Here is a 26263-nt window from a genome sequence, read left to right as displayed (position 1 = left end):
AAGCTTTGTAGTGTGAGTAAGGATGTTACACAGTTGTAATACCAGAATAATCACCCAAAAAAAAAGAGAGAGACACGACACCATTTTAGTTAGATATATAATTAAATTCTTGTTTTAATTTTTTTAATGACATGTTCAAATCTGTCAGTCACTGCTATAGGTCTGAAATTTCTACATGAATGGGGGGAGAGGGGGTTGGTCAAAGTGGGGTGAACTGATCCTGTGGAGCAGAGGGATTGACTATTGGCACGTTATGTTGTTGTTCCTTGGAGGTGATTGTTTTGATGTTTGAAAGGAGTAAATGAAATGCCTGGGAAAGAGGCTTCTCCCCAGCCTCCAGCAATGCATGAATCTTCCCTTCCAGATAAAATGAGATTATAGGTGTTTAGAAGCGTCGGCAGGCGTGGCTCCAGAAAGGTGCAGGAACTAAGGGCAGCTCTTTCGGGGCAGGTTTGCCTGTTTTTCTGAGCCGGGCCCCACCGTTCACCTGTTGACAAGGTGGCCGCGCTGGCGGGTTCACCTGTGCGAGCGCATCCCTTCCGCCGTTCGGCCGGGCGGGGACGGGACCCCGCGCCCCGGCGAGGGCGGCTCTCCCGCGGGCGGCAGCGGGCGCTTTCCCCCTCTGCCGCCAGGCGTTCTGTGCGTGCCCTCGCCGCGCCGTGCGGCCGGAGCCGCGTCCGTGTGGCGGGCGGGAGGCGCAGGTGGCGGGGCCGCCCCGCGCTGACATCAGCGGCGGGGCCGAGCCCGCTCCGCAGAGCCCGGCGCTGCAGAGCCACGGCGGCGGCGCAGGCCGGGCCCGGGCGAACATGGCAGCGGCCCCCGCGGCCGCCCTTGCGTGAGCGATGCCGCGGCCCTCCTGAGCCGGCAGGCGGGCCTCGCCTTCGTCACGTCCATGGATGTCTCTTCGGATCCGTATCTGCCCTACGATGGAGGGGGAGGAGACGGCATTCCGCTCCGGGAGTTGCATAAACGAGGTATGCCGGATTGGCGTTTGGGTTACTTGTTTGCATAGCTGTACGTGCGGGACCGCTGTCCACATTGGAAACAGGGACGTAAAGGCTTGCTAATTATGGCACAGCTTTGTTTCGCCTGCCCGATGCCTTTTGTAGGAGGAAAATTCTGTTCTGCTGGTTCCTGTGTTGTCGGGGATTGTTTTCTCTGCAGGCAGATCAGTCCTGCTTCACATCTCATCGCCCTGTGACTCCATCTTCGATATGTGGCAGGCTTGCCTTTCGCTCTCTCTCTCGGTTTTTTTGTGTGTGTTTTTTTAATCAATAAAGCTATCTCGTGCAGAAAAAAAACCCCTCCAAAAACTGTATTTGTGTTTGACTATGACCAAATTGGCTAGAGTTATTAAATAGGATATTTACCTACCTTCCACTAACATGAATAGGAACAGTGTTTGTCTGGCTTTGAAGTTTCCGTACCTGGTTTTAGACTTGACCCGTTGTTGCCGTCTTTGATATGCGAAGGGAAAGCTCTGCAATGGCTGTGTGTCAGCTCAGCAAATATTGATGAACTCATAAGGAACTGGTACTTTAGGGTAGGTTCATTACACTGTTGCTTGTAAGGAAGCAGATTAAGAAAAAGTGTTATCGGTGTTCGGGGGAAAAAGTCCTCTTTTGAGCTTACATTTTGTTTCTCACTGCAAATTTAAAGCAGAATACATTGTATAAAGATTTGGTTTTGTCCTGAGAAGTTGCAGTAGGAATAAAAGTTATGCCTTCAAATTCTGAGGATATGTTTTCTTGTTTCGATTGCATGATCACAATGTGGTGCTTAAAACAATGAATGTAGTGAATTCGTAGTTTTGTTTAAATTGGCCTATCTAAAATTAGAACGTTATCAACATTTATAGCTGCTAGCGAAGGCATTAGAGAGGAGGTAGGCTGAGAACAAAGATACGATTTACATAAAATGATTCTTTTTTTCGATGTAATTTATTGGTTTGCATGTCCTTGCAAACTCTTATTTCTATAAATAAATTAACTCATAATTTATTTTCATCTAATATTTTATCTGTATTTTAATAGTTTACATAGAAGGTTATTTGTTGTCTTTTTACGATTCTTAGAATGTTTTTCAGCATATTTTAAGAATATCAACAAGTTCCAATACAGTTTATTTTAGATAGGCAAATTTTACACTGCCCAGATCATTATTATATAGCAAGTGTTATATAGTTCTCTAAGTCAGATTTTAGAACCACTTCTGAGAAACTGAGGCAGGTATTTTCTTAGAAGATTTGCAAAATGCAAATTTGGGATCTTATCAAGGCTGAATACCTGAAGGGAAAGTGCAAAGAAGGTGGAGACAGGCACTTCTCAGTGGTGCCCAGTGACAGGACCAGAGGCAATGGACACAGACTGAGCATGGGAGGTGCCCTCTGAACATCAGGAAGCAGTTTTTTTACTTCGAGCTTGACGGAGCACTGTAACAGCTCACTCAGAGAGATTGTGAAATCTTCCTCAGAGATACACAAAAGCTGTGTGGACATGGTCCTGGGAGAACAGCTGTAGGTGGCCCTGCTTGAGCAGGGGTTTTCTACAAGATAACCTCCAGAGATCCCTTCCAACCTCAACTGTGCTGTGAGTTTCGATTTGTAGGTAGATTTAAATACGAGAACTGCAAAACAGCCCTAACATGACACTTTGAGACTCTGCAGTTACAGTTAGACATTGAAATGTGATCCACTGTATATTCCTAGAAATTAACAGGTTTTAGTTGATTTTTACAATACAAAAAGATATTTGCAGTGCAGAGTGGTGTATGGCACCCTGGAGTACTGCTGTTAAACATAACGTTTGCAAATACTGTAATGAAAACAGTGGAGGATTCAACTAGGTAGTTTCATTGTGGTGACACTGCTGGGGACCAGCAATACAATTCCCAGTTGTGACTTGTCATTTTTACAGTTTCACTGAATTCTTTTAGGGCTTGTGCTTCCCATATTCTAATACTATATTTCAAAACAAATGCTAGTGGTGCTTCTTGGACTTGCTATAGTAAGTTTAGATTAAAAAAAACCCCAACAACAACAACAAAATCTGAATAGTGTCACCATAATCTCCTGGAAGTCTGAATTTCGCAAGTGCATATGTCTCATAAGAAGATGCCTCCAGACCCGTTTGTTCCATAGATGTAACCAAAATTTGTATTTCCTGCTGGCTTACAATGCCACAGTAGTCTGTTGCTGTGATTCAGCTATTAAAATAAAGCTTAAAATGCTAGCAGACAAAGCCAGAACTTGAAAGTAAATTCTTGACATTGTTTTGTGCACTACCAAGATTTTTATTTTCCTCTTATGTAGATTTCAGGGCACTGTAATAACAAGCTCAGAGAACATGAGTAAAGATATTCTGAGAAAGCAGACTTAATTGTTAAAGGCAGGGAGATTTTTTGCCTTATTCACATACTGAAAACTCTTATGTCCTGCAGAGTAATGTTCACATCATGCAAAATTGTTTTGTAACATCAAAGCATTTGTTGCACTAGTTGACTGCAGTGGCTCTCTCAAAGTAGCTGTACCTCAGCAATTATGAAATGGCTGTTTAAATCATCAGGGGCCTTTGAGGTTTAATTAACGGCCTTCACTAATGTTCAGTGAGATGAAATACAAACTATTATAATACATTATTATTAAAGGCCTGATCCGTTAGCTTGCATTAAGAAGATTTTTTTTCAGTGCAAATACACTGTGGAACATCAAATGGAAAGATTTAAAAATATGTATTTGTTAATTGTGTTTATCTTTTATGTTGATTACTCATTATTATCTCTTTAAAAAAAAAACAAAAAAAACCCCCAAAAACTAAACAGATATTATTGCATACTTCATGCCAGGAGTTCCTTTGACTTGTGTGGTCCTAAGACTTCTTTTTATGTCATACTAAATGCATCATTCCAGACCTCCTTATCCTCCCTGACACACTGAAATAAAACTTCAGGAGCACAGTTCACTTCTGGTCTCTTCTCTACTAAGTAAAAGAGTTAAAAATACTACTTCTCAGGAAGGGTTTAAAAGTTCTGATTTAGGATTGCATATATCCCAAGTGACTGACATGTACATTTTTGTAGGAATTTTTCATATAACAAACCATATACTGGAACATATGTCGCGTAAATAAATTACTTGTGTTGCCCTTGGATTTATTTTTGTATCATATTTACTACCTTGATCCTTTTGAAAGTTCAGAATGATCAGTATCTTGCTTGTCTTCCAGCTATTCACATACATGCTCACACTCTTTGATACCCTCCCCCCTGCCCCTCTTTTTTAAATTCCTAAATAAGAATTCATTTTACCACACTTCAAAAATTTGAAATCTGAGCAATAGCACTACATGTATAGTGGCCAGGCTACCAGACCAAGGAAGACTTGGTCTTCAGTAGGCACAAGTGTTGTTGACTCCCAGTTATTTGCTACAAATGCATAAACACATCTTAGATTTAAGAAATTGGAAGTCCTCAAGCAAAATTAATGAAATTTTGTTTCATTAGTAGTCTGTGATTGAGTCAGTAGCCAGGACATGTGAAAATTACATAGATAAAGAACATGCCAGATTTACTGATGACTTAGTTTTAGTAAACCTAATTTTTTTTGGGAGACAAAATGAGTCACAATTTCATTTATTGTGCACTAGTCATGAAAGTGCAACTTCTCTTGCTTAGGCAATACTAATAGAAACATTGGAGAAACCTCTCAGCCACCTGCAGCCTCACCTGTTACTGTAAGATGTGGGATAGAGAATATTTAATAATATCTTAGGAAGACTTTCTGTCAGATGCATACTGAGCCAGTTCAGATCTTCTTAAGTGATAAAAGTTATACTTTGGGATTTTAGGGCATTTCTGCTTAAGGGCCTTTTATGTTTGAGAATTTGTAATAAATCAAGAGTCATTACCATTGTGACCTTTGAAGTAAATGGGTGTGAAAGTTATGTACACATGCTCAGAGCTAGAGCTTGACTCTGAAATTTTATTAGTAGCAGAGGGAGAGTTAAAAAATTAATTTCTAGATTAATTGCATGTTCACAACAGAAAAGGTGATCAAGATTATTATCATTCTCTAACTTGGAGAAACTCAGCATAATTATGGCACTGAATTTCTGCTGTGCTTTGTTTTAAGGTTCCTAGTATAAAAGAGGGATAAGGATTTTCAATTATGAGTTTAGCATATTTGCCTTTGATGATTAAAATAAAGTACCATCAGATGTAACTACAGTTCATTTAGGTAGTTGCAGGTTATCTGTCTGCATGTGCTGTATAACTGGTAAGGTTCTCTATTAAGCATGTTTCTCAATTTTGGAAATAATTTTTTAATGTATTTTTATTTGAGATATTAGAAAGCTAATGAACAGACCAAGATTATGCCCTCCTTGGGCCTGAATATGGTCTGATTGGGATAATCATATTAGCAGAATTATTATTTTTGTAGCATCTTGACTTTACCCTCTAAAACAACATATAAATAAGTTGCTCTTAAGTACATGCAGCAGTGGCACTTAGAAATCTAATTATCTAAATTTCTGTTGTTCTGACTCTTATGGCCTTGGTCATTCTTAGATCATAGATGACTTCCCTTTTGCAATGTTTGCTTTATCTAACTTTATATATTTTTATACCTTCTATTTTTCTCATCTCCTCCCTTATTATTCATCCTAAATATAAGTTGTAAATTTAGTAGTGGACGGATCTCAATAACTTTTCACTTGCATATCTGAAGTCCCTATTTATCATAGACATAATTAAATAAACATAGTCCATCTGCCTTTATGACTACAAGAAAAGAAATCCGTAACAATAAACCCTTTTTTTTTTATTTGCTGCATCATAGAAACAGAAATGTTTGTTTCACCTAAAGTGAAAAGCCAGCGCTTAGGCTTTTTTTTTTTCCTCCCCTTTCCTGTCCATTTGTGGTGGACACAAATCTTCAAAAGCCTAGGTTTAACTCCGAGGTTCTACTATTGAACTTTGATTTGATTCCTTCTTTTTAAAAGGTTATTTTCAAACCCAGATCTCTTTGGGGGCAGACAAAATGGAGGGTATTATGCAGTACTTTGATAAATCATTTTATTTCTTTTCCTTGTTCTTCAAAACTTGTTCCAAGTCTTCCTGTTTCCCATTTATCAGATTTTTTCCAGCCGATTTTTTCCAGTTTGTGTGTATATAATTGTGTCAATTTTATATGCATTTTGATTGTAATGCAGAGACCAATTTGTGCTTGAAAGCCTTTGATGCAGTTAGAAGAGCTAACTGAAAGAGATGCTGAAAATTCTTAGTTGCACACAAAGTGGAATGTATTACTTGATTGCAAAGACTTTAGCATCGTTAATGATCAACAGTAGCAAATAACACTGGCATTGTGTGCTGTACTTCTGATTCTGAAATTTAAAAATTACTTCTAGCCAGGAAAAGGAAATAGTGCTTAATGACTCTTTTTGAGTGGTTACAGACAAATTTAAATAAACTGATGATCGTTTCTTGAAAGCCTCATATTTTGAGGTCTGAATATGGAGGCAGAAAGAAGCTGAGGCGCTGACACATACCTCGTGTATACAAATCTTCTTTGTTACAAGCGTGTGATCCTTACGGTGTGCGTTGCACGCAGGGCGCTTCCCTGCCTCCACTCCCCTTGCCACCTAATACTCAAGGACACACGGGTGAAGCAAAGCCTTGGATTAGTTATCTGGCCTCTGGAAAGCTACAGCCCCTGCTGATTTTAACACTCAGCAGATTTGGATGGTCATGTCAGGGGGAGCTTATTCCAGCCTTTACTGTAATCTGACTAACTTCATTTTCACTCACAGAGGTGCATTTATTTTTTTCCCTCCTCCTTTCACGCTGCTGGGAGTAGCCCAGATGAGACATGTTGCACTGCTGTCAGCCATAGAACAGCAGCTGAGGGGAATGCTGTGTAGTTGTGCATTGTTTAGAAAAAGGGATGGGTGAGCAGCAGTAACTATTCTTGCTGTAAGAGTTAGCAATTACATAGCTTGTAGAGGAATACCTTTGAGAAATTAGGTCCTGTTATTGCTCTGCGACTGAATACAGCATTGACATTGTTTATCTGTTGTTGTTTTCACAACTCTGGAATGTTTCTAAACCTTTGAGAGTTTTGAACTCTGTGAAATAGATGTTACTGTATAGTGTATGGACATTAATATTTATAGTTTTGAGTTGTTTCCAGCAGAAAGTTGTAATTAAAATCTAACAAGACCCCAAGTGTGCACTTATGTATTTCAGGATAACTAGTCTGACAGTTTGTTTCTATGGAAGGGGGTGAACTTGTTGTTCCCCATCTATTCTCTCAGTTCTTGCGCTTCTACTGGCTCTGTTTTTTTCTCCAACAGCACAGTAACTTGATTCCAGTTCCATATAATGGCAGATTTTTTTGTTGTTAGTTTTGTCTGCTTAGTTGGATTAGCGTGTTGGCTTGGTTTACTGTGCAGTCATATCAAGAGTGACAGAGCTGATTGAAGGGTGAGTGGGAGTGTGTGACCAAGAATGGCAGGGAGAAAAAGGGGGAGCAAGATCTACTCTTTGTGTGGCAGCAGTCAATTAGATCAGCTCAGTCTTACTGTGTAGTTTTGACTGGAGAGGTGTGTCTCATTTCTTAAAATGGAATAAGGTAATACAGGCTCAGTTTGAGACAATGGTGTACTTTGTGATGTGCATTCAGAAGATGGATATCACGTGCTATGTAGTATATAGAAGGGGTCTTAAGCTTTATCATAAGATTATGGTCTCTTGTTAACTCTCAGAGCCACCCTCTTGAGGCCTGTTCATGTTTCAGTTCTGTACCTTATTCTCTTGCGAGGGTGTAGCTGTGCGGATTCGTTCTCTAGGTGATAATGGGTAATTCTTCAGATCATCACATGGTGGATTAGCACATAAAAATCTGTCGTGCATCATTTGACTACCCAGGATGGAGCATTTGTCTTAAATCTTAGTGTTTCTCTTCGCATTATTTTTATGAGAAAAAAAGGAGTACTGCCTACAAGGAAAGAGTTGGGGAGGATTGTTAAACAGCTGTGCGCGAATCAGGAGCATCATGTATGTTGCAAAACCCCTTTCTTGTGTGAAATAAATTAACTATAAACTTACCAGATATTTTTCTTTAAAAGCCCCACCTTTCATCAGCTGCATGTTGCCCAGGGTTACTTTCAAATTTGAAAGAAATCTCCTGAGTTGAAAAAAGACAAAGCAGTATGGGATTACTGGTGCAGGAGGTAAGGCAGCCTTTAAAAATACTGTGCGTGGCCTTAAGAATGCTGTGTGTAATCTACATAAATCAGCTTCTGTCATGTTTATCATAGTTCCAACATCAATCGAGATTGAATACTTCTTGTATGAGGCACATCTATAAAATATGAAAGAAGAGATATTCCTTGCCTTAGTGAGGGACAAAAGGCTAGGAGGAATCTGTGATATATAAAGCAGCTTCTGTGAGTATAGCAAAATATTAGTTCTGTAAGTTTTTTTCCTAGTGGTTCCATCAGGAGAAACTAGCTAGGCAAAGCAGGAGGTTGGATCAGTGTTGGGACCCAACAGCCACTGAGCAGAGAGAAGTGCAGGAGAGCAATATGGTAAGGACTGTTTATTTTCTGTCAGACATAGTACCTTCTCAAGCAATTTTTGACTGCATTTTTTACATTCTCATTAAAATTAAAAAAAAAAAAGGAGAAGAAAAAAATCCTTCACTTCTTCAGAAATAAAAGCTTTTTTATGGTGTTGGAATCCACTTATTCTGGTTTCATTTGTGTGGCATTTTTGTTTTTGTTGTACTTCATTCTCATCAGGTGTCCCAAAGTACAGTGTTTTAATGCTAACCTTAATGCTTATTACAGTTTTTCTTTTAACTTTGTGCAATTTTTAAAATTTTTTTTAACAACTTCAGTTGAAGCAGTACTTCAGCAATACCAGAGCTGATTGCTGAGAAAGGATTGTGCTCAAGGCTTGGAATTACATGCATGGAAGGGTAACAAAAGTCAGCTGCCTTTCTAGAATGTAGTTCATTCAAGACTTACGGTGACTGAATCCCCCAGAAGAGTTTCTTTTTCCTGAAAAAGCATGTTGCCTTTTTTGTCTAGAAGCTTACTGCCTAGAAGCTTGCAGCAGCTCACAGCAGTTACATGTTGAGATTTCAGGACAGATAGCACAGCTTCACCAAGGCTCCTGCCTGACCAACCCAGTGGCCTTCTATGACAGTGAAAAAGGGAAGTTACAGATATTGTTTATCTGGACTTCTGTAAAGCCTTTGACATACTCCCCCACAACATCCTTCTTTCTAAACTGGACAGAGATGGATTCAATGAATAGGTTATTAGATGGGTAAGAAATTGCTTGGAGGGTCACATCCAGAGGGTAGTGGTCAATGGCTCAGAGTCTTGATGGAGATAGGTGACAAGTGGTGTCCCTCAGGGGTTGGTATTGAGACTGGTGTTATTTAATATCTTCATTAGTGACACAGATGAAGGGATTGAGTGCACCCTTGGCAAATTTGTAGATGACACCAAGCTGAGCGGTGCAGGTGGCACTCCTGAAGGATAGGATACCATCCAGAGGGACCTGGACAAGCTCCAGAAGTGAGCCCGTGGGAATCTCATGAGGTTTAACAAGACCAAGCACAAGGGGATGTTGGTGGATGAGAAGCTGGATGTGACCCGGCCATGTGCACTTGCAGCCAGGAAAGCCAAACGTGTCCTGGGCTGCATCCAAAGCAGTGTGGCCAGCAGGGAGAGGGAGGGGATCCTTCTCCTCTGTTCCACTCTGCTGAGACCCCACCTGCAGTGCTGCATCCAGTTCTGGGTCCCCAGTGCGGGAAGGACATCGACCTGTTGGAGCAAGTCCAGCAGAGGGACACCAACATGGTCAGAGAGCTGGAGCACGTCTCCTATGAGGAAAGGCTGAGAGGGCTGGGTTTGTTCAGCCTGGAAAAGAGGAGGCTTTGGGATGATCTAATTGCTGCCTTCCAGTACCTGAAAGGAGCCTACAAGAAAGATGGAGAAAGACTATTTACAAGAGCGTGTAGTGACAGGACAAGGAGGAATGGCTTCAAACTGAGAGTAGTTTTAGATTAGATACTGAAGGAAATTGTTTACTGTGAAGGTGATGAGGCACTGGAACAGGTTGCCCAATGAAGCTGTAGATGCCCCATCCCTGAAGTGTTCAGGGCCAGGTTGGATAGGGCTTTGAGTAACCTGTCTAGTGAAAGGTGTCCCTGCCCAAGAACTAGATGATCTTTAAGGTCCCTTCCAATCTAAACTATTCTGTGATTTTGGCTTATTTTTGCAAAGTGTGGAAAGACTGTGTTTCCTTTATAAGCATTCTTATGAGTTGTACTAAGTCTCTGAGAGGATCAGTATATTACTGTTTCCCTCTCTCTAATGACACAGGTTAGTTTGTAATAGCAGCTCTGCATGCCACTTTTACCATTAGCTTCCCAGTCTCATAAAAACTTAAGCAAACTCATATGTAACAAAAAGGCTTTACTTTATAGCTCCAGAATGGCTTAGGTGTCTACATATGAGCATCAGAAGTGTTCTCTTACTGTAGCTAGGGGCTGTGCCTATACATCTTGTGTACTAAGTGCTTGTTGTGGTTTTTATGACCAAAATTGCGCTTTGGTGAAAGGCATGTAGCCTGAGACAGTGTCTTGAAACTTGAGGACTGGGGAAGAGGGAGAGGAAGGAAGGGTAAGCAATTTCTGAAGGTTTGCTAAGTGCTACAATTTATCTATGTAATGATGATTTCCTGCCCGATGGTTAGAATGTTGTGATGAAATATTTGTATTCTGGTATGGGTTGTAACAAAACTTACTGCATTGAAAATACATTTAATGGCACTTTGAAACTGGGAGTAAATGGTGAGAATTTGTGTGTTTATACTGATGAGAATCATTATCTTCCGAGCTGAAAGGAGCATTTTGCTGTATGAAGTGCTAGCTAGAGAAGGAAGGGTAGAAAGGGAAGTGAAAGCTTAGAAAAGTGTTGAGTCTTAGTAAAAGTCTATTTCTCTAAAATCTCCTTTAGAAAAATTATATACTACATAGATCATAATACTAGCAGGAGAGTGTCATCTCAGACTTCTGTATCTTAGATACAGAGCATCAGATTTTGTAGAGTTGTCCTCTTCATGGTCCCCTGAAAGGATGCTTTTCTACCACACTAACTGCTGCCTGTTTTCTCACTTGGTACAAGATTACAGCTATTCAGTTTCATCAGGCATTCACAGCAGCTCTGTATTCAACAAAACCTCCTCTCAACTTCATATCTTGTTCTGTGTCTCTTCCCCATCATACATAATCACTTATATTCCAGTATTTGGTGTGCCAGCAACTGTTGGCAAAGTAGGAACCTGTCATAGTTTCAGTGGGATTTTTACTGTGTCTAGACAGTGACCATCCTTTGTAGTCTACTCCAAGTTCTGCTGTGGGTCAGGTGCAATTAATGGGGTGCCATCTCTGATAATCCCCTGCAGGGAATTCCAATTCAGCACGTTGTGATATGCATAAAATAATATGTTACTGTTTGTGATACAACTCTCAACTCTTCTTTGCCTTCTGTGGCATAGGATTGCATTGTAACCTTGTAGTTTGATATTGCTTCATAAATAGCAGGGCATAAAACCAACTCCTCCAGAACAAAGACAAGCTTTTGCCCTACCCTACTCACTTAGGTTCAGGAAACTGTGTGATCGCATTGTAACTTTGTAGGAGATTAATAATTAAGCTGTGGGTGAGGTTAATTTATGTCTCCTGGCTTTGCAAAAGAAGTTGATTTCATGTAAAAATAATGTTTTAATAATGTATTCTATTACTGTCTTAATTTTGAGAGCTGAACTAGTTATTACAGTGTGAATTTTGTTATTATCTCTTCCACAAGATAACCTTGCCCTTTCAGCTAGCCAGACATGTATCTTAGACTTCTAGTTGGGGTAATTGGAAATGGAAAGAGAATTTAATCCCTTATCCTAAAGCAAGATTTTCACAATCACCTCTATTAGCAAATCTGATTTAAATTGTTGTTGTTGTTTTTGTTGTTGTTAGCCTTTTATTAATGGAAGCATAGGTAATGCTTCTTTATGTCTGCCTTAAGAGAGACCAGCAGCTTTGGGAAGAGATTTAGAGGGCTTAGCTATGGGAAATATATGAGGGGGAATTTACTATGGCATAAACTGGGGAAAAAAGTATTAAGCTAAAGATGGCAGCCAGGCCCACGTAAGAAAATGGTATTGGTGTTATAGGGGAGCTGTCTGCTACATTTGCATTGTCTTCTGTACTTTTCTTTTAATCTTTATAGAATTTGTAGTAATAGTTGTTTGTGTATCTTGAAAATTATAGATTGCATTTTATTTTAATACTAATTTTGTATTATTTTCTCGTTTTGTCTTTCACTGCTAAGAAAATATCTGAATAAACAATGTGTTATATAGCAGGCATCAACACAACGTCTTAAGCAGTAGATGACTGAGACACAACTTTGGTCCGAGTGTAATGCCAGGTGTCACACTGCTTCTTCTAGATCTTAGAACTCACATTTTTAAAGGGAAAAGGCACATTTTACTTATGTGTAAAGCTAATTATGAATTGTTGTGAGGGCTTGGGCTGGTGAACTCAGCATTTGTAGCATTTGGAAGTTTACAGGTAAGTCCTTTGACAAGCTTTTTGTTTGTTTGCTTTGGTCTTTTGGTTAGTTGTAAATTTCTGCTGACAATACCAAGAAGCTCAATTAAAGAAGCCTGGAATTAAAACCAAACAAGAAAAAAACCCAGCTTAAAAAAACCCCCACCTGTAAACATCCCAGTGTCAATCTAGTGAAATGAGTTCTGGCGTCTGTCTGAACTGATAGAAATCTTGGTCAACTTGGGCCTACATCTTTATGAATAGAGATTACTGTGATGTGCCATATACTGTTGGGCAAATTATTTTGTTCTTAGTCAAACAAGTGAGAACTAAGAAAAAAAGCCAATATATTACAGAACTTATGACATTTGAAAGCTTAAAAAAAGTAAAACTTTATCACTTTTGAAGATGGAAAAGGAGAGAGAGTGGAGATGGAGAGAGAATGATGGAAAAATTCTCAGTACCCCTCTTACTCTTCTTACTCTGATCAGTGAATAAATATTTGTGGGGCTATTGCTCTGCAAGCTGTTTGTGAAGAAACTAGCTAGTGATGAAAAATTGGCAGAAGATATTTTCTTAATACAATATTTCAAATTTTTCATGACCGAGGACTATTCTGTGACTTACCTGAAAAAATAAGTAAAACCAAAATATGAGTATCTGTTTGGCTTTTTGTTGCTTTTTGTAGCTGGTTTAGATGTGTAGGAGAGATTCGTAGTCAATGGAATGTATATTTAGAATTAACTGGTAACATATGAAGGTACTGTGAACTTTCTAGCTAATCATCCTTGTTTTGTTTTTGTACAAACAGATTTTCCTCCAGTAGTTCATAAACTGAAATAAACTTTTAAGTTAAATGTGTGTCAGAGGTGCTGTTTTTTTCCACTTGCTTCTATTGAAGTTTTTCTGGAGTGTGTACTACACAAAACCGAACAATAATTTGACTAGTACATTCCTATTTAGCCAATGGAAACACAACGTCACTAATACGCAAATTTCTCTTATAATGACAGTAAAAAGGGGTAGCATGTAACATTGAGAGACCTAATGACAATACAATATGCATACTAGGGAAAGTGTCTTAATTAGTTGTTCAGAAATTTTTGTGTCATGAGCATAGTTTGAATGCTTCATTTATCACAGAATTAATTCTTTCCTGTGTTTGTCTGCTGCAGGAACTCATTATACAATGACAAATGGAGGAAATATCAACAGTTCAACACATTTACTGGACCTTCTGGATGAGCCGATTCCTGGAGTAGGAACATATGATGACTTCCATACCATTGACTGGGTTCGAGAGAAGTGCAAAGACAGAGAAAGGCATAGACGGGTACTTGAGATAAATAACAGTACTTTTTTGGTTGGATGTTGGAGTTAAGGTCTGGTTTCGTAACACATACAAATATATGCATGTCCTGTAAATTCGTACATAGTTGCATCAGCTAGAACTACTTGAATACTGTTTAAAAAGCAGTGCTTAGTTGATACCTGCAGTCTTGAAGCATTATTATAACTTGGAAAGGAAGCCGTAATTTAATAGATTGGGAATAGGTCCCTGTCACCCAAATACCATTTTTACAGTACTGCATTTTTTGCATGCTAGTATATTTAAGGCTATTTTCCAGTGTAGATATATTTGTAATGGTACAATAGTGGTTTTGGTGGTATTTGTACAGAAAAGTGAAGAGTGATCTATATTGCTTTTATACTGACACAAGTGTGTCTGTGCCACTGCAGCTAAGTGCACAAAGTAAATAAGGATAAAATAGGAAGAGCAACTTTTTCAGTACAATAACTTCAGATGTCATTACTAATAGTTGTCTAGAAGTATTATAGGGTAGTTATCAAATTTTTTGTTTTATTTTACTTTTATGTGTTTTTTAGTCTAAAGGTAAAGATGTTTATATTTGAATCATATGAAATAGCTTATTATTAGTATGCTAACAGTTTAATTGAGCTTCAGAAAATATTTAATCCATAGGAGGGAAATAATGTTACAATTCATGTTTTAGGTGTGTGTCATAGAAAGTATTCATTTATCCTAATAATGCATGTCCTGGATTTTAGTTCTTTAAATTAAACAAATATAAGTTTCTCTGTCAGTTGTTTGATGTCTGAATAATTAAGCTGGTTTATCTATGTAACTATGTATCTATGTACGCACTAAATACAAGCAGAACACTTGTGGTTTCAAGAGAGGGTTTATTTGCCTGCAGCTTGCATCATGCAATTTGTATGTCATCCATATTACAGAAATACATACAACTCTCAATGACTTCTCTTTGCAGATTAACAGCAAGAAGAAAGAATCAGCATGGGAGATGATAAAAAGTTTGTATGATGCATGGTCAGGATGGTTGGTAGTCACACTAACTGGTTTGGCATCAGGTAAATGAAAGCACAAAGGATTCTTGTCTTGTATTTGTCAGCAAGTATAGTTACTGTGTTTTTCCTTTGTTCCCCACCAAACCAGCTAAGAGCTGGTTCAGTCTACTACGATAATTCCATAAGGGAAGAAAAAACTTGACTATCTTGATTTACAGCCTTCAACATTTTGAGGTGAGGGTTTACTGATCAAATGGGAACCAAAATCCTCACTGAATTTAGAGAGTTTCTCAAACATTTTTGAACTTCCACCTACTAAACTATCAATGTTCTTTAATCCTGTGATTGAGATTTTTGTTTTCCCTTTCTGAAAAATTTTGGTTTTTACCTGTAGGATTTCTTGTGAAAGTGTTGATTGTAAAAGTATCTCTGGTGTATGTGTAGTTTTGGTAAGCACATTTTCTTTTAAAACATGTGCTTATGCATGAGTGAAGTCTAGCTATATGTTTATGTCATACCTTGACAGAGGTTTTTCCACAGAAAACATTGACTTTAACAGGTAGACTTTGTTGACCTATACTTCAATTCTCTCTTTCCTTCTTAATGTATTTTAGAATGAATTTTACAGCTGTGGTGGGTGTCAAACCACCAGAACAACTAAAACCATCCAATAGTTTGTGGCCCCACTGTAAGGCAGTGCTGCTGCTTTTTCTGTCAGTATAGCTCGAAGGGACCAAAATCTGTGGGAAGGAAAGGTCACAAACTTTGTGTCAAGTTTTTAAAAAAAAAGTATTTCAAACAGACATTTTAGATTAAATGTTAGGAAAATTAGTTGTAGAGTAAGGCTATGCCTATTAAAAAGCATGGGTAGCAGTATAACTACTGCTTAAGTATATACATAATCACTTTCACAAATCACATATAAATTAATATATATGCAAAGTTTGTAGCATGTTTATATACTTCTGGATGCACAAACCAGGAGTGTATAATTACTTGAAATTGTTTCTGATAATTTCAGTGGGAACATGCAGTGTAGTGTTTTCAACCCCCTAAGCTGCTGTTTATTAAAATTCCTTTATTGTGTTTCTGAGCAACAAAGTGAGCAAATTCGGGTCTTGAACCTTGGTAGGTTTTTCAGTTTCAGATGCCTTCTGTTGTATGTCTAGTGGATCTTAAATGGTACAACCTTGATTTCAGTCACAAGGAGATCTTACATGTTTTAATAATTTGGTTGAAATTTTGTTCTGCTGAAACACTGCTTTTGACTTGCCAACTCATGGACTAAAATCTTTTTCCACCTTTTAGACAGGTGAAACCCATCTCTCTCTAGCAGGCTTGGTGCCATGTAAACTGCTCCATCACAAAAAAGTAACAGTTCTCTTTCTACTCTTAATTCCTTGGTTTCAGTGGACTGTTGGAGAACTGTGGCATAGGGAAAAAAAAAAAAAGCAAGAAAAAAATCTCATTTAACTTGGGAAGTATACAAAGTACTCAATTCTTCAGCAAATACTAGTCTTACCATAATGAAAACAGGATATAATCCTCAAAGTCAGTAGTATATTAAATGTCTATTTAACTAAGTTTTCTGTAATCACAATTTACATCAGTTAATACAAGCACATTCCTTCATTTTAGCTGTGTGTGTTACTTCTGTTAATCAGAACATTAATACAAAACTGTTTCTACAACAGGGGCATTGGCAGGATTAATTGACATAGCTGCTGACTGGATGACTGACTTAAAGGAAGGCATTTGCCTTAGTGCTTTGTGGTTTAACCATGAACAGTGTTGTTGGGGTTCAAATGAGACCACGTTTGAAGAGAGAGATAAATGTCCGCAGTGGAAAACATGGGCAGAACTAATAATTGGGCAAGCAGAAGTGAGTATTCTTTGATGGTCTTGTTCAACAGCTTGGCTGAATAGGGAAAGAAAATAATGGTCTTAAGGTTAGGATTCTAAACATGAATTTGGGTTGTACTGTCTGTGCTGTTTTTCAGCATTTGAATGGATTAATAGATTATAGTGTAATAAATGTGTATTTCATGAACTGCAAGGGGCCTTGGAGTATTGCAAATGTAAGGAAGTTATGAGAATATAGAACTCTTAATAATGGGAGAATTTCTATTCTTGATCATAGCTGTATGTAAATTAAATACATTTATGGTGTTCTCTGATAACTAAGAATACATTTTTTTAAAATAAGGAAGATATATTCAGTATTCACTAGATTTTAGCAGCTAATAGCTATTAAAAATATACCTGTGCTATGTTTATTTTTTATTTTCAAGATGCAGTGTTAGAACACTTTCTACCTTTTATAACCCAGTCTATGCTAATGTGCAGGTGTCATGACTTTATGCTTTTCCAACAAAACTCTCTCTCGGCAGTAATTATTGTGCCTCAAAATGTGTGTATAAATGTACTTGGAGCAAGAGTACTTCTGGATTATTTTAAGTAGTGATTTTGCTCCTATGTCAAGTCTATTTTCTGACTTTTTGTTTTTTCTTTTAGGGCCCAGGTTCATACATAATGAACTACATAATGTACATTTTCTGGGCATTGAGCTTTGCCTTCTTAGCAGTTTCTCTGGTGAAGGTATTTGCTCCCTATGCCTGTGGCTCAGGGATACCTGAGGTGAGGTCTAACTAAAATATATATATATATGTTATAGGTGTTTCGTGTTAATGTGTAGATTAGTGCTGCCTTACTGGGTCAGGGGGAAGGCAAGAAGGAGTACCCTGTGCCTTTCAAGAAGTATATTAATACAAGCATTCAAATTGAAAACATGTAATTATGCTAATTGTTTCTGAGAAAATGCCCCAAATTCAAAAGAATCTCCCGGGTTAGTAGATTTTGCTTCTGTCAGGACCACTTTTTAAGGAAGCATTTGGATTAGTATACTTCTGAAGAATGATTTCCAAACCTCCCCTAATCTACACCCTCCTTATGGTGATAAGAGAGCAGTGATTCATTGACACAATATGGGTCCTTTGATAGAGCAATCAATCTCTTGTTGCAATGGCTTTAGTTGCCTTGGTAGCACAAAACAATGGACAGTCACAATGTAAAATGTGTAATATCCTCAAAAACCCACTGTTTAAAATTGCTGTCTGCTACTATCCACAGAATGGGAGAGAAAAATCCAAAGTCAAATAAATTTTGGTCAGTCTCACTTCTTCAGTTTTTCTGTAAATATTTTTTTATCTGCTTCTGTTTAAGCCTGGAGTAGTTCTGGGTCATTATTCCAGAAGAAATTTCATCTTAAATTGGTTTCCAAATTTAGCTACCTTTACTTTCTAGACACAGCTGCCCAGTGTTTCGTGTACATCCTATTTATGGACGTGCTGTCCTATGATAACTATATATTATTTCCTGTATATGGCCATATTTTCCAGGCTAATAATATAGCATTGTTAAGCACAGTAATACCTTTGGCAAGTGGCACATTTTTTTGGTGGAGATACGCTGATCTTTTCCATCTTTATGGGAAGAAATCTACTGTTGATTTTTGTGTAGTGATGGTAAAACATGAAGAGAAAACAGGTGTTATTGGTGCAAATGGGATATTGCTACAATAGAAGACCTTGAGTATGGTTTTTGCAGATTTATTTTTCCTTCGGAAGTTTTCTGCCTTCACTTGATAATTGACATCATAAACTAATGAATCCAGTCTTAGAAGTTGCTGAAGATTAATTTTCTACTAAATGTAATTGATAATGTAGTTGTATGTTACTGTCCAGTGTTTCAGTATAAGTTGCAAGTGGAAAGCTTCTGGCAAACAGACTCAGTGTAGCAATATGAATGATGCATGTTTTAAAGTGTGAATAAGTTAGAATTTGAAAAGGCTAGCTTTGAAGTTCTGCAGCAAAAATTAAAGAATGATTTATTTTCTGAAAATTGAAAAATGCAGTAACAGATACAGCTTTTTATTTCTTCCAGATAAAAACCATTTTGAGCGGCTTCATCATCAGAGGATACTTGGGGAAGTGGACTTTGATGATAAAAACAATTACTTTAGTCTTGGCTGTTGCATCAGGTTTGAGTTTAGGAAAAGAAGGTCCTTTGGTACATGTTGCCTGCTGCTGTGGGAATATTTTTTCCTACCTCTTTCCAAAATACAGTACAAATGAAGCTAAAAAAAGAGAGGTAAGTTCTTGAAAAAGCATTTGCATAATGCATTGAATATCAGTGCATTTACATTGATTTGTTTAAAAGATGGTATTTGTTCTCTTGGACAATTTTTAGTGATTATCACTAGTTGTTTATTATGTTAAAAACAATGTATTATCCCAAGCATTCTCACAGGTAAATAATTTCCATGGCAGAGTCAGTTTGTATTTCTTCCACTTCGGTGACCATTTGATTTTATTTAAATTCTTTCTGTGCTTGTGTCTACATTTTGGTAATTGATGAGTGTCTTCAGTTGTGAGGACAGCAGAGTGCTCTGAACCCGTGAACAAAGTGTTCCTGGTGACAACAGTGTTTCGTGCCCTGTTTCAGTTCAATGTTGTTAATGAGAGTGTGGTGGGTTAGACTTGGTAGTGGCCAAGCGGTTATCTTGCCCCTCTGTGTTAGCAGGACAGCAGGAGAGAGTAAGATGAAAAGCTTAGAGGTCAAGATAAGGACTGGGAGATTCCACACCAATTACCATTACAGGCCAAACAGACTAGACTTGAGGGAAGTTACTTGGCTGCCAATAGTAGAGTAGGAAGAAATAAAAACGAAACGGAATATATCTTGCCCCCATTGTCCCTTCTTGAAAGGCTCGGCTTCCTTCCTAACTCTTTTATCCCAAAGTGGCACAAGGGGATACTTTGTCTCTGCTGCTCCTTCCTCTTGATACTCTTTTTCTGCTCCATTGTGGGGCCCCATCCATGGGAGACAGTCCTTTCCACAGGGTACAGCCACTCAGGACTGTCCCAGCCTAGATCACCTGCAGGCTGCAGTGCTTGCAAGAAACCTGCTCCTGCTTGGGCTCTTTTTCACAGGCCATGACTCTTGCCAGGAGCTTGCTCTGCTATGGTCCTCCATGGGGTGCAGGGAAACAACCTGTGTCACCATGGGCTTGGCCACGGGCTGCAGGGCGATCTCTGCTCTAGCCTCCTTCTCTCCAAACTAGTTCTCAACACTCTTTTCATCCCTGTCACCAGTTTTGTTTCCCTTGTCTGGATGCAACCAAGGAGTTTGTTCTTTGATTCTTGACATGTGGGGCTCAGAACTGCACAGAGCACTGAGGGTGAGGACCCCAAGGCCAAATGCAGCAGGACAGTCACCTCTGTTCATTGTCTGGTTGTGCTGTGCCTGATGCACCCCAGGATGGGGTTTTGCCCTCTGGGTTCCAGGGCACACCCTGCTGACTCACACTGAGCTGCTGCCGACCAGCACCCCCAGATCCCTCTTGGCAGGGCTGCTCTCCAGCCACTCCTCTCCCAGTTTAGACTTGAGCCTGGTGTTACTTCATCCTAGTTGGGCAGCATTTTACTCATTAGATTTTATCCCATTAATCATTGCCCAGGGCCTCAACCTATCTAGATTCTTCTTTAAGGCCTCCTGTCCCTCAAGAGAGTCAACAGAGCGTCCCAATTTGGTATCATCAGCAAATTTGCTCACGGTGCATTCAATTCCTACATTCAGGTCATTGATAAATATATTGAACAAACTGACAGCTGGTGAGCAGTCACCTGCCAGATGTAGCCCTATTCACTACAGCTCTTTGAGTCCTAACATTCAGTTGATTCTTCACTCTGCACACCGTGGACCTGCTCATCCCACAGTTAGCCATCTTGTCCAGAGGAGCAGTATCAAAAACCTCACAAAAATCCAGGAAAACTACATCCAGCACCTTCACTTTATCCACTGGACAGGTGGCCTTATCATAGACACCAAATTAGTTAAACAAGCCTTTCCTCTGTGAACCCATGTTGACTGTGCCTGATGATTGCTTTATTATTTAAAACCCTTTCAGCGGCACCCAGTATAATCTTCTCCGTAATTTTCCAGGAGCTCAGGTTAGGCTAATGGGTCTCTAGTTCTCTGGGTTTTCCCTCACACCCTTGATACAGATGGGGCTTACACTGACTACTTCCAGTTAGCAGGATCCTCCCCAGACTCCCAAGACCTTTGGTAAATGATTGAGAGGAGTCTTGCCATAGGATCCAGTAGCTCCTTCAGTACTCCAGGAAGAATCCCATCAGGCTCCATGGCCTTGCAAAGCTGGTCCCTTAAAATCTCAGTGCCCACAGATGGCAAGTCACTGTTCCCACATTTGTGGTCCTCTGACTCAGGGGACCAAGCAGCCCAAGGTCTATCAGTATTGTTAAAAAGACTGGGGCAAAACCCACATTGTATGCCTGTGTTTTTCCTCATCCCTGTTAGTCAGATGACAATCTTCAACAAGTATCAGTTCAATGTTTTCCTTAGAACTCCTCTTGCTATTAATGTACTTTAAAAAGTCATTCTTTTCATCTTACTCAACACTGGCCAGTTTCAGCTCTGAACTTTGAGCAGTACTCTTGGCTTCATCACATCTAGTACCTGATTGCTAGCTGGTGTGGCCACTCTCCACATGCTTTTCTGTTACTAAGTGTGCGTATCCTTAACAGAAACATAGAAGAAACTGATAGCTGTATTGAGATTCTTTTGTTCATGTTTAAAACATATAAGAGACTGCAAAAAAACCCTCACCTTTGTTCTTTTCTAGGTGTTGTCAGCTGCCTCAGCAGCAGGAGTTTCTGTAGCTTTTGGTGCCCCAATTGGTGGAGTCCTTTTCAGTCTGGAGGAGGTATGTCAAGAGATAGCACTGAAGGATAAATATTTTTTAAAATCTCTCTTAGTTTAAATAATCTCAGACTCCTAAGAAGGAAATTATTTTTGGACCCATATTTCAAAGCCAAGAGTCCTGTTACAAGGAAACTCCTAAAGTTATTTTTTTCTTTTTTTTTTGGAAGGAATGTCAGCTTTATTCTGGAGAAGGGCTGAGTCTGTTAATAATTTGAGTTTACATACAGATAGAGACACAGCAGCTTTTCAGTCCTGGAGTTTATTCTAAAATAAAGAGAAATAGGGCCCTTACTGTTCATTTTTGAAAAAGGCTTTAGAAACTTATTGGACAGTTTTGTGAAGCATGTTTTTAAACATTACTTAAAGTTTCAGACACTAAACACAATTGAATATGATAATTATTAAAAGGGTAAATATAACCATAAAAACTTACCTCCAAGGCAACCAAATTCTCTTCTCCAAGAAATGGTTTATGTTAAATTAGTTTTAATTGTCATTTTCAAGATATATAAAAATGTTTTTTCTATCACTGGCATTTTTAAAGACAACTAAAACCCTAAAAATCTCTGAATTGAAAAGGAGGGAAAATATTCTTTCATGTATAATTCTGTTATATTCTTAGGGAATTTTGAGGAATTCCTCTGTTGCCAAAAAAAGATGCAGAAGAAAACTGTCTTGAAATTCTAATCAGGCTATGTGGGGCTTAAGAATGAAATTGCATGTTCTGTTTTGAGGCCTTTTAATTCTTTTTGTTTGTTTGTTTTAATCATACTTCGTAAAAATAACAGATCTGTGAGAACCCTTTCAATGTAGGTTGAAAGGAGATGTGAAAATATTAGGAGGATATCTGCGTGTGCAGAACCAGATATATGCTCTGGTTCTCATGAAGGCTAATAAGAGACACAAACAGAGCAGCTTTAAGCACAAATTGCAGTGCATCATTTCCTGATAGTCTTAAAACAGCAGTGGTTTCAACACTGCTGTAGTATTGACTTTAAATCTGATATGAGTTGTAGAGCTTTCTAAAAATGTAGGATCTGCTGGAGTGCCAGTGCTCCAAGTGATAGGAATAATTTTTTAGCTTGTATCATGTGAGCAGCAGTATTCTAACACATGCATAAACCTGTCTTTCCAGGTTTTTAATTGAGTCACTAATAATTCTCATGTGTTGTCCTTTGCAGGTCAGCTACTATTTCCCACTGAAAACTTTATGGAGATCATTTTTTGCTGCTTTAGTAGCTGCATTTGTTTTAAGATCCATCAATCCTTTTGGTAATAGCCGCCTAGTTCTTTTTTATGTGGAATATCACACTCCTTGGTACCTTTTTGAACTGCTTCCTTTTATTCTTCTGGGAGTATTTGGTGGGCTCTGGGGAGCATTTTTCATCCGAGCAAATATTGCATGGTGTCGCCGACGCAAATCTACAAAATTTGGGAAGTATCCCGTCCTGGAGGTCATTATTGTTGCAGCAATAACAGCTGTCATTGCGTTTCCTAATCCATATACAAGGCTAAACACCAGTGAGCTTATTAAGGAGCTCTTCACAGACTGTGGGCCATTAGAATCCTCCTCGCTCTGTGACTACAGAAATGATATGAATGCAAGCAAAATAGTAGATGATATTCCTGACCGTCCAGCAGGCACTGGAGTCTATTCAGCTATATGGCAGTTGTGTTTAGCACTCATATTTAAAATAATCATGACAGTCTTCACCTTTGGTATCAAGGTAAGTGTGAATGCAGTAGCTGTGTCATCTGCTGTGATTATTTAATTATAGCCTTTCTCATTTTCCATCTCTCAAAGCCACCAGCTTGGTTATTTTTTTCTTGTTATTTCTTTTTAAAAAAAGGCCTTTTTACTTTTGGTTAATAAGCAGGTCTTGTAGCAAACAGCATTAATTTTAATTAAATTCAGAATAGTCCTTTGTTCAGCTGAATAGAAACGTGCTACGTGCAATAGGGAGCAGTAACTGTGTAGATGGCTGGCTGTTTTTATGGGCCTAATTCAGCAAGAAGGAATGATTCTGAAGTTTTCAAGAGCAACGTTCAAGCATAACCACTCAGGTTCCCTAGTCCTGTTACTTGGAAGAAGAATAGACTGTAGTTCTTGTATCCACTCTTCTCATTGTTCACATAAATGTAATTACTACAGATGTTAATGTATGACATTGATGATTTTTTTGCTGTATTTTCCAGTATTGCATGTCATGATGATAAAGTGGCCTTTGTTCATGTGACTGTAATGGGAATTTCTGCTCCATTACAAACAACATAATTTTTGTTTTTCCCAGTTGTTTCATAGATCTGTTTTGGAGGTGGCTTCAGCTTCTCCCCAGTCTGTGGCTGTTTTGTGAATGATGATGTATAACTGCCATGCCTTCATCATTTTCTGTCTTGTCAGGCTGCCTTCATAGTTTTTTGCAACTATATCATTATCAAACATGTGTTAATGCAAACTTGTTGTAGAATGCTCGCTAGGCAAGATTTGTGTTTATATTTGCCTTAACTTTTCAGATTAAGTTGCTGTTCTATGTAACAGCAAGCATAAAAACCCACTTCATTTCCGTGAGGATGTTTGATCATTGGAATATGCTGTGCAGAGAACATCCTTGGAAATACTCATATCTTGACTGGTTGCAAGCCTGGACAGCCTGCTGTAGGTGACCCTGCTTGAGCAGGGGTAGACAATCTCGGGCAGTCATCTTCAACCTCGACTATTCTGTAACTGATGGAACTATAACACCATGTTGTGTTCCTCATGTTCTGGTATTTTAGAAGATGTCGCAGGTTGTTATTTGAAGTTCTATATATTGGTTGGTGGGTAAGAGGAATCCATAGAGTGTATTTTGTATGCTAGTCTTCCTTAGGTCCGTAACTCCGACAGTGTTCTGTGATGTGACTGCTTCAATCTCTTGTTTAGTTTTGTATTCACTTACTATGTTTCATTTATATCTAGGACATTATTTTACCATTCATGTGTTCATGTGCATCTGGCTCTTTTGCATGGGATTGTCACCACAAGGTCACACTGCATATTAGAATTAACTAGTTTACAGAATGGGAGAGCTTATACTTCATTTGGTTTTGATTCGTTTTCTCAGAACTTCAGCATGGTGGAAATATTTTTTTTGAAGTTGTGAGAATATATTTATTACTTTGCCAGTAGGCAAGGAGTCATGTTGCTGTCATTGATGGAATTGTGCTACATTAATATCTTGGAAGCTTTAAAGCATATGGTTAATTAGAATGTCAGCCAGGATCTGGAGAAGAGGATGTTACTTTAATTATATTTATTTACACTATAAGCTTTATCTCTATAAAAGAAGCAAATTCAAAATAGAAAAAAAAAAGAAAAGAAAAGAAATAAATAATTATAAAGGATCCTGTGGGCTCTCCATGTCTGTTCCTGGAGCTGTAGCCATCTGCAAACACACGTCTTCCCCACAGGAACTGTTTTCCTGTGAGGTGAGCAAAGCTACCCAGCTGCTGCCTGTGAGGCAAAGTGATTCCTGCTGCTCTTACTGCTGTGGACATGTATTACGAGGAGGCTGATACGGCAGGGGTTTGGCGTTTTTGGTTTGTTTTTTTCTTTCAGGCTTTAGTACCTATACTGTACTGCCTGTTATCAGTACACTTGTTACTGTGTCTAAATGCTGATCAACAGGTGGGAAGGAGTTACAGTTTTGCCTCAGAACTTGACTGGTATGCAGCTGCACTACCAAAGAAGTGGGAAGTTGTACCTAAATCCTAATCCTTGCTTGTTTCAAAGATGACACATGTGACATAGAACAAATCTTTTCCTCTGCAGTGTAATTTGAGCTTGCTGAAAAGCAAGCCCTGGAGAAGAAAGCTGAGAAGAGGAAAAACTTAGCTGTTTTCCCTTGCTACTTCTCTGGGAAGATTCCTCTCTACTTTGTGATTTGTGATTCGGGGGCAAAAGAATGGAGCTGTAAAATCATAATTACAGTTAGACTTGTAACCATTATCCACATATGATAGAAAAAAAAGAGGGAGCTAGTGCATAAAAAAGTTACATTACCAAAGACCAGAAACCATTTGGATGCAATTTCCACATGGAGACTGAATTTCTGTGGCATACTGCTGTAGCACAATAGGATCTCAGGCAGTTTCAAAGATTTATTTAGTTTCGTGTTGGAAATGTGGGATTTCTCAGGTTACCGTTGTACTGTTCCCCAAGAAAGAATTTCACTCAGGAAAAAAAATTGATTTTAGCAGTTAGAAAGGGGCTTAGATGCATAATTAATTGTGGGAAATAACAGTAGTGGTATAAATGCACAATTTGAATACTTGACTAAAATGATAGCATTGAATATTACCTCTATCAACACTGAAACAGGAGGTAATTCAGTATGGGAATGAAGGATTATTAAACTTTTTCTCAAAACCCATGCTGCTGGCTTTCTAACATGTTTGCTATGTTTGTTTTTCCTTGGTTTTTTGGTTAGAAATCATCTTTGCAACCACAAATATAGACAAAATATAACAGTAATAATATTTATAAGCTAT

General features: G+C 38.6%; 1 protein-coding gene across 4 annotated transcripts in view; it reads left to right on the top strand.

The window, feature by feature from the left end:
• Positions 1–26263, top strand: part of CLCN3 (chloride voltage-gated channel 3) — a 65962-nt gene that overhangs the window by 27421 nt on the left and 12278 nt on the right. For 2 of the 4 annotated variants that reach the window (XM_048305381.1, XM_048305383.1), the window contains exons 1-8: positions 772–974; positions 13801–13958; positions 14917–15016; positions 16648–16835; positions 17468–17590; positions 18896–19102; positions 21657–21737; positions 22918–23463. In XM_048305381.1, coding sequence (XP_048161338.1) covers positions 893–974; positions 13801–13958; positions 14917–15016; positions 16648–16835; positions 17468–17590; positions 18896–19102; positions 21657–21737; positions 22918–23463 — 1485 coding nt within the window. In that variant the 5' untranslated portion in view covers positions 772–892. Of the gene's footprint in view, positions 1–771; positions 975–13800; positions 13959–14916; positions 15017–16647; positions 16836–17467; positions 17591–18895; positions 19103–21656; positions 21738–22917; positions 23464–26263 lie in introns of those variants that run through there. The other 2 variants (XM_048305380.1, XM_048305382.1) reach the window with 1 other exon arrangement.

Source organism: Corvus hawaiiensis, chromosome 5 (genome assembly GCF_020740725.1).
Source record: "Corvus hawaiiensis isolate bCorHaw1 chromosome 5, bCorHaw1.pri.cur, whole genome shotgun sequence".
In the NCBI taxonomy this organism is placed as follows: Eukaryota; Metazoa; Chordata; class Aves; order Passeriformes; family Corvidae; genus Corvus; species Corvus hawaiiensis.
This window is presented reverse-complemented; position numbering and strand designations above follow the sequence as displayed.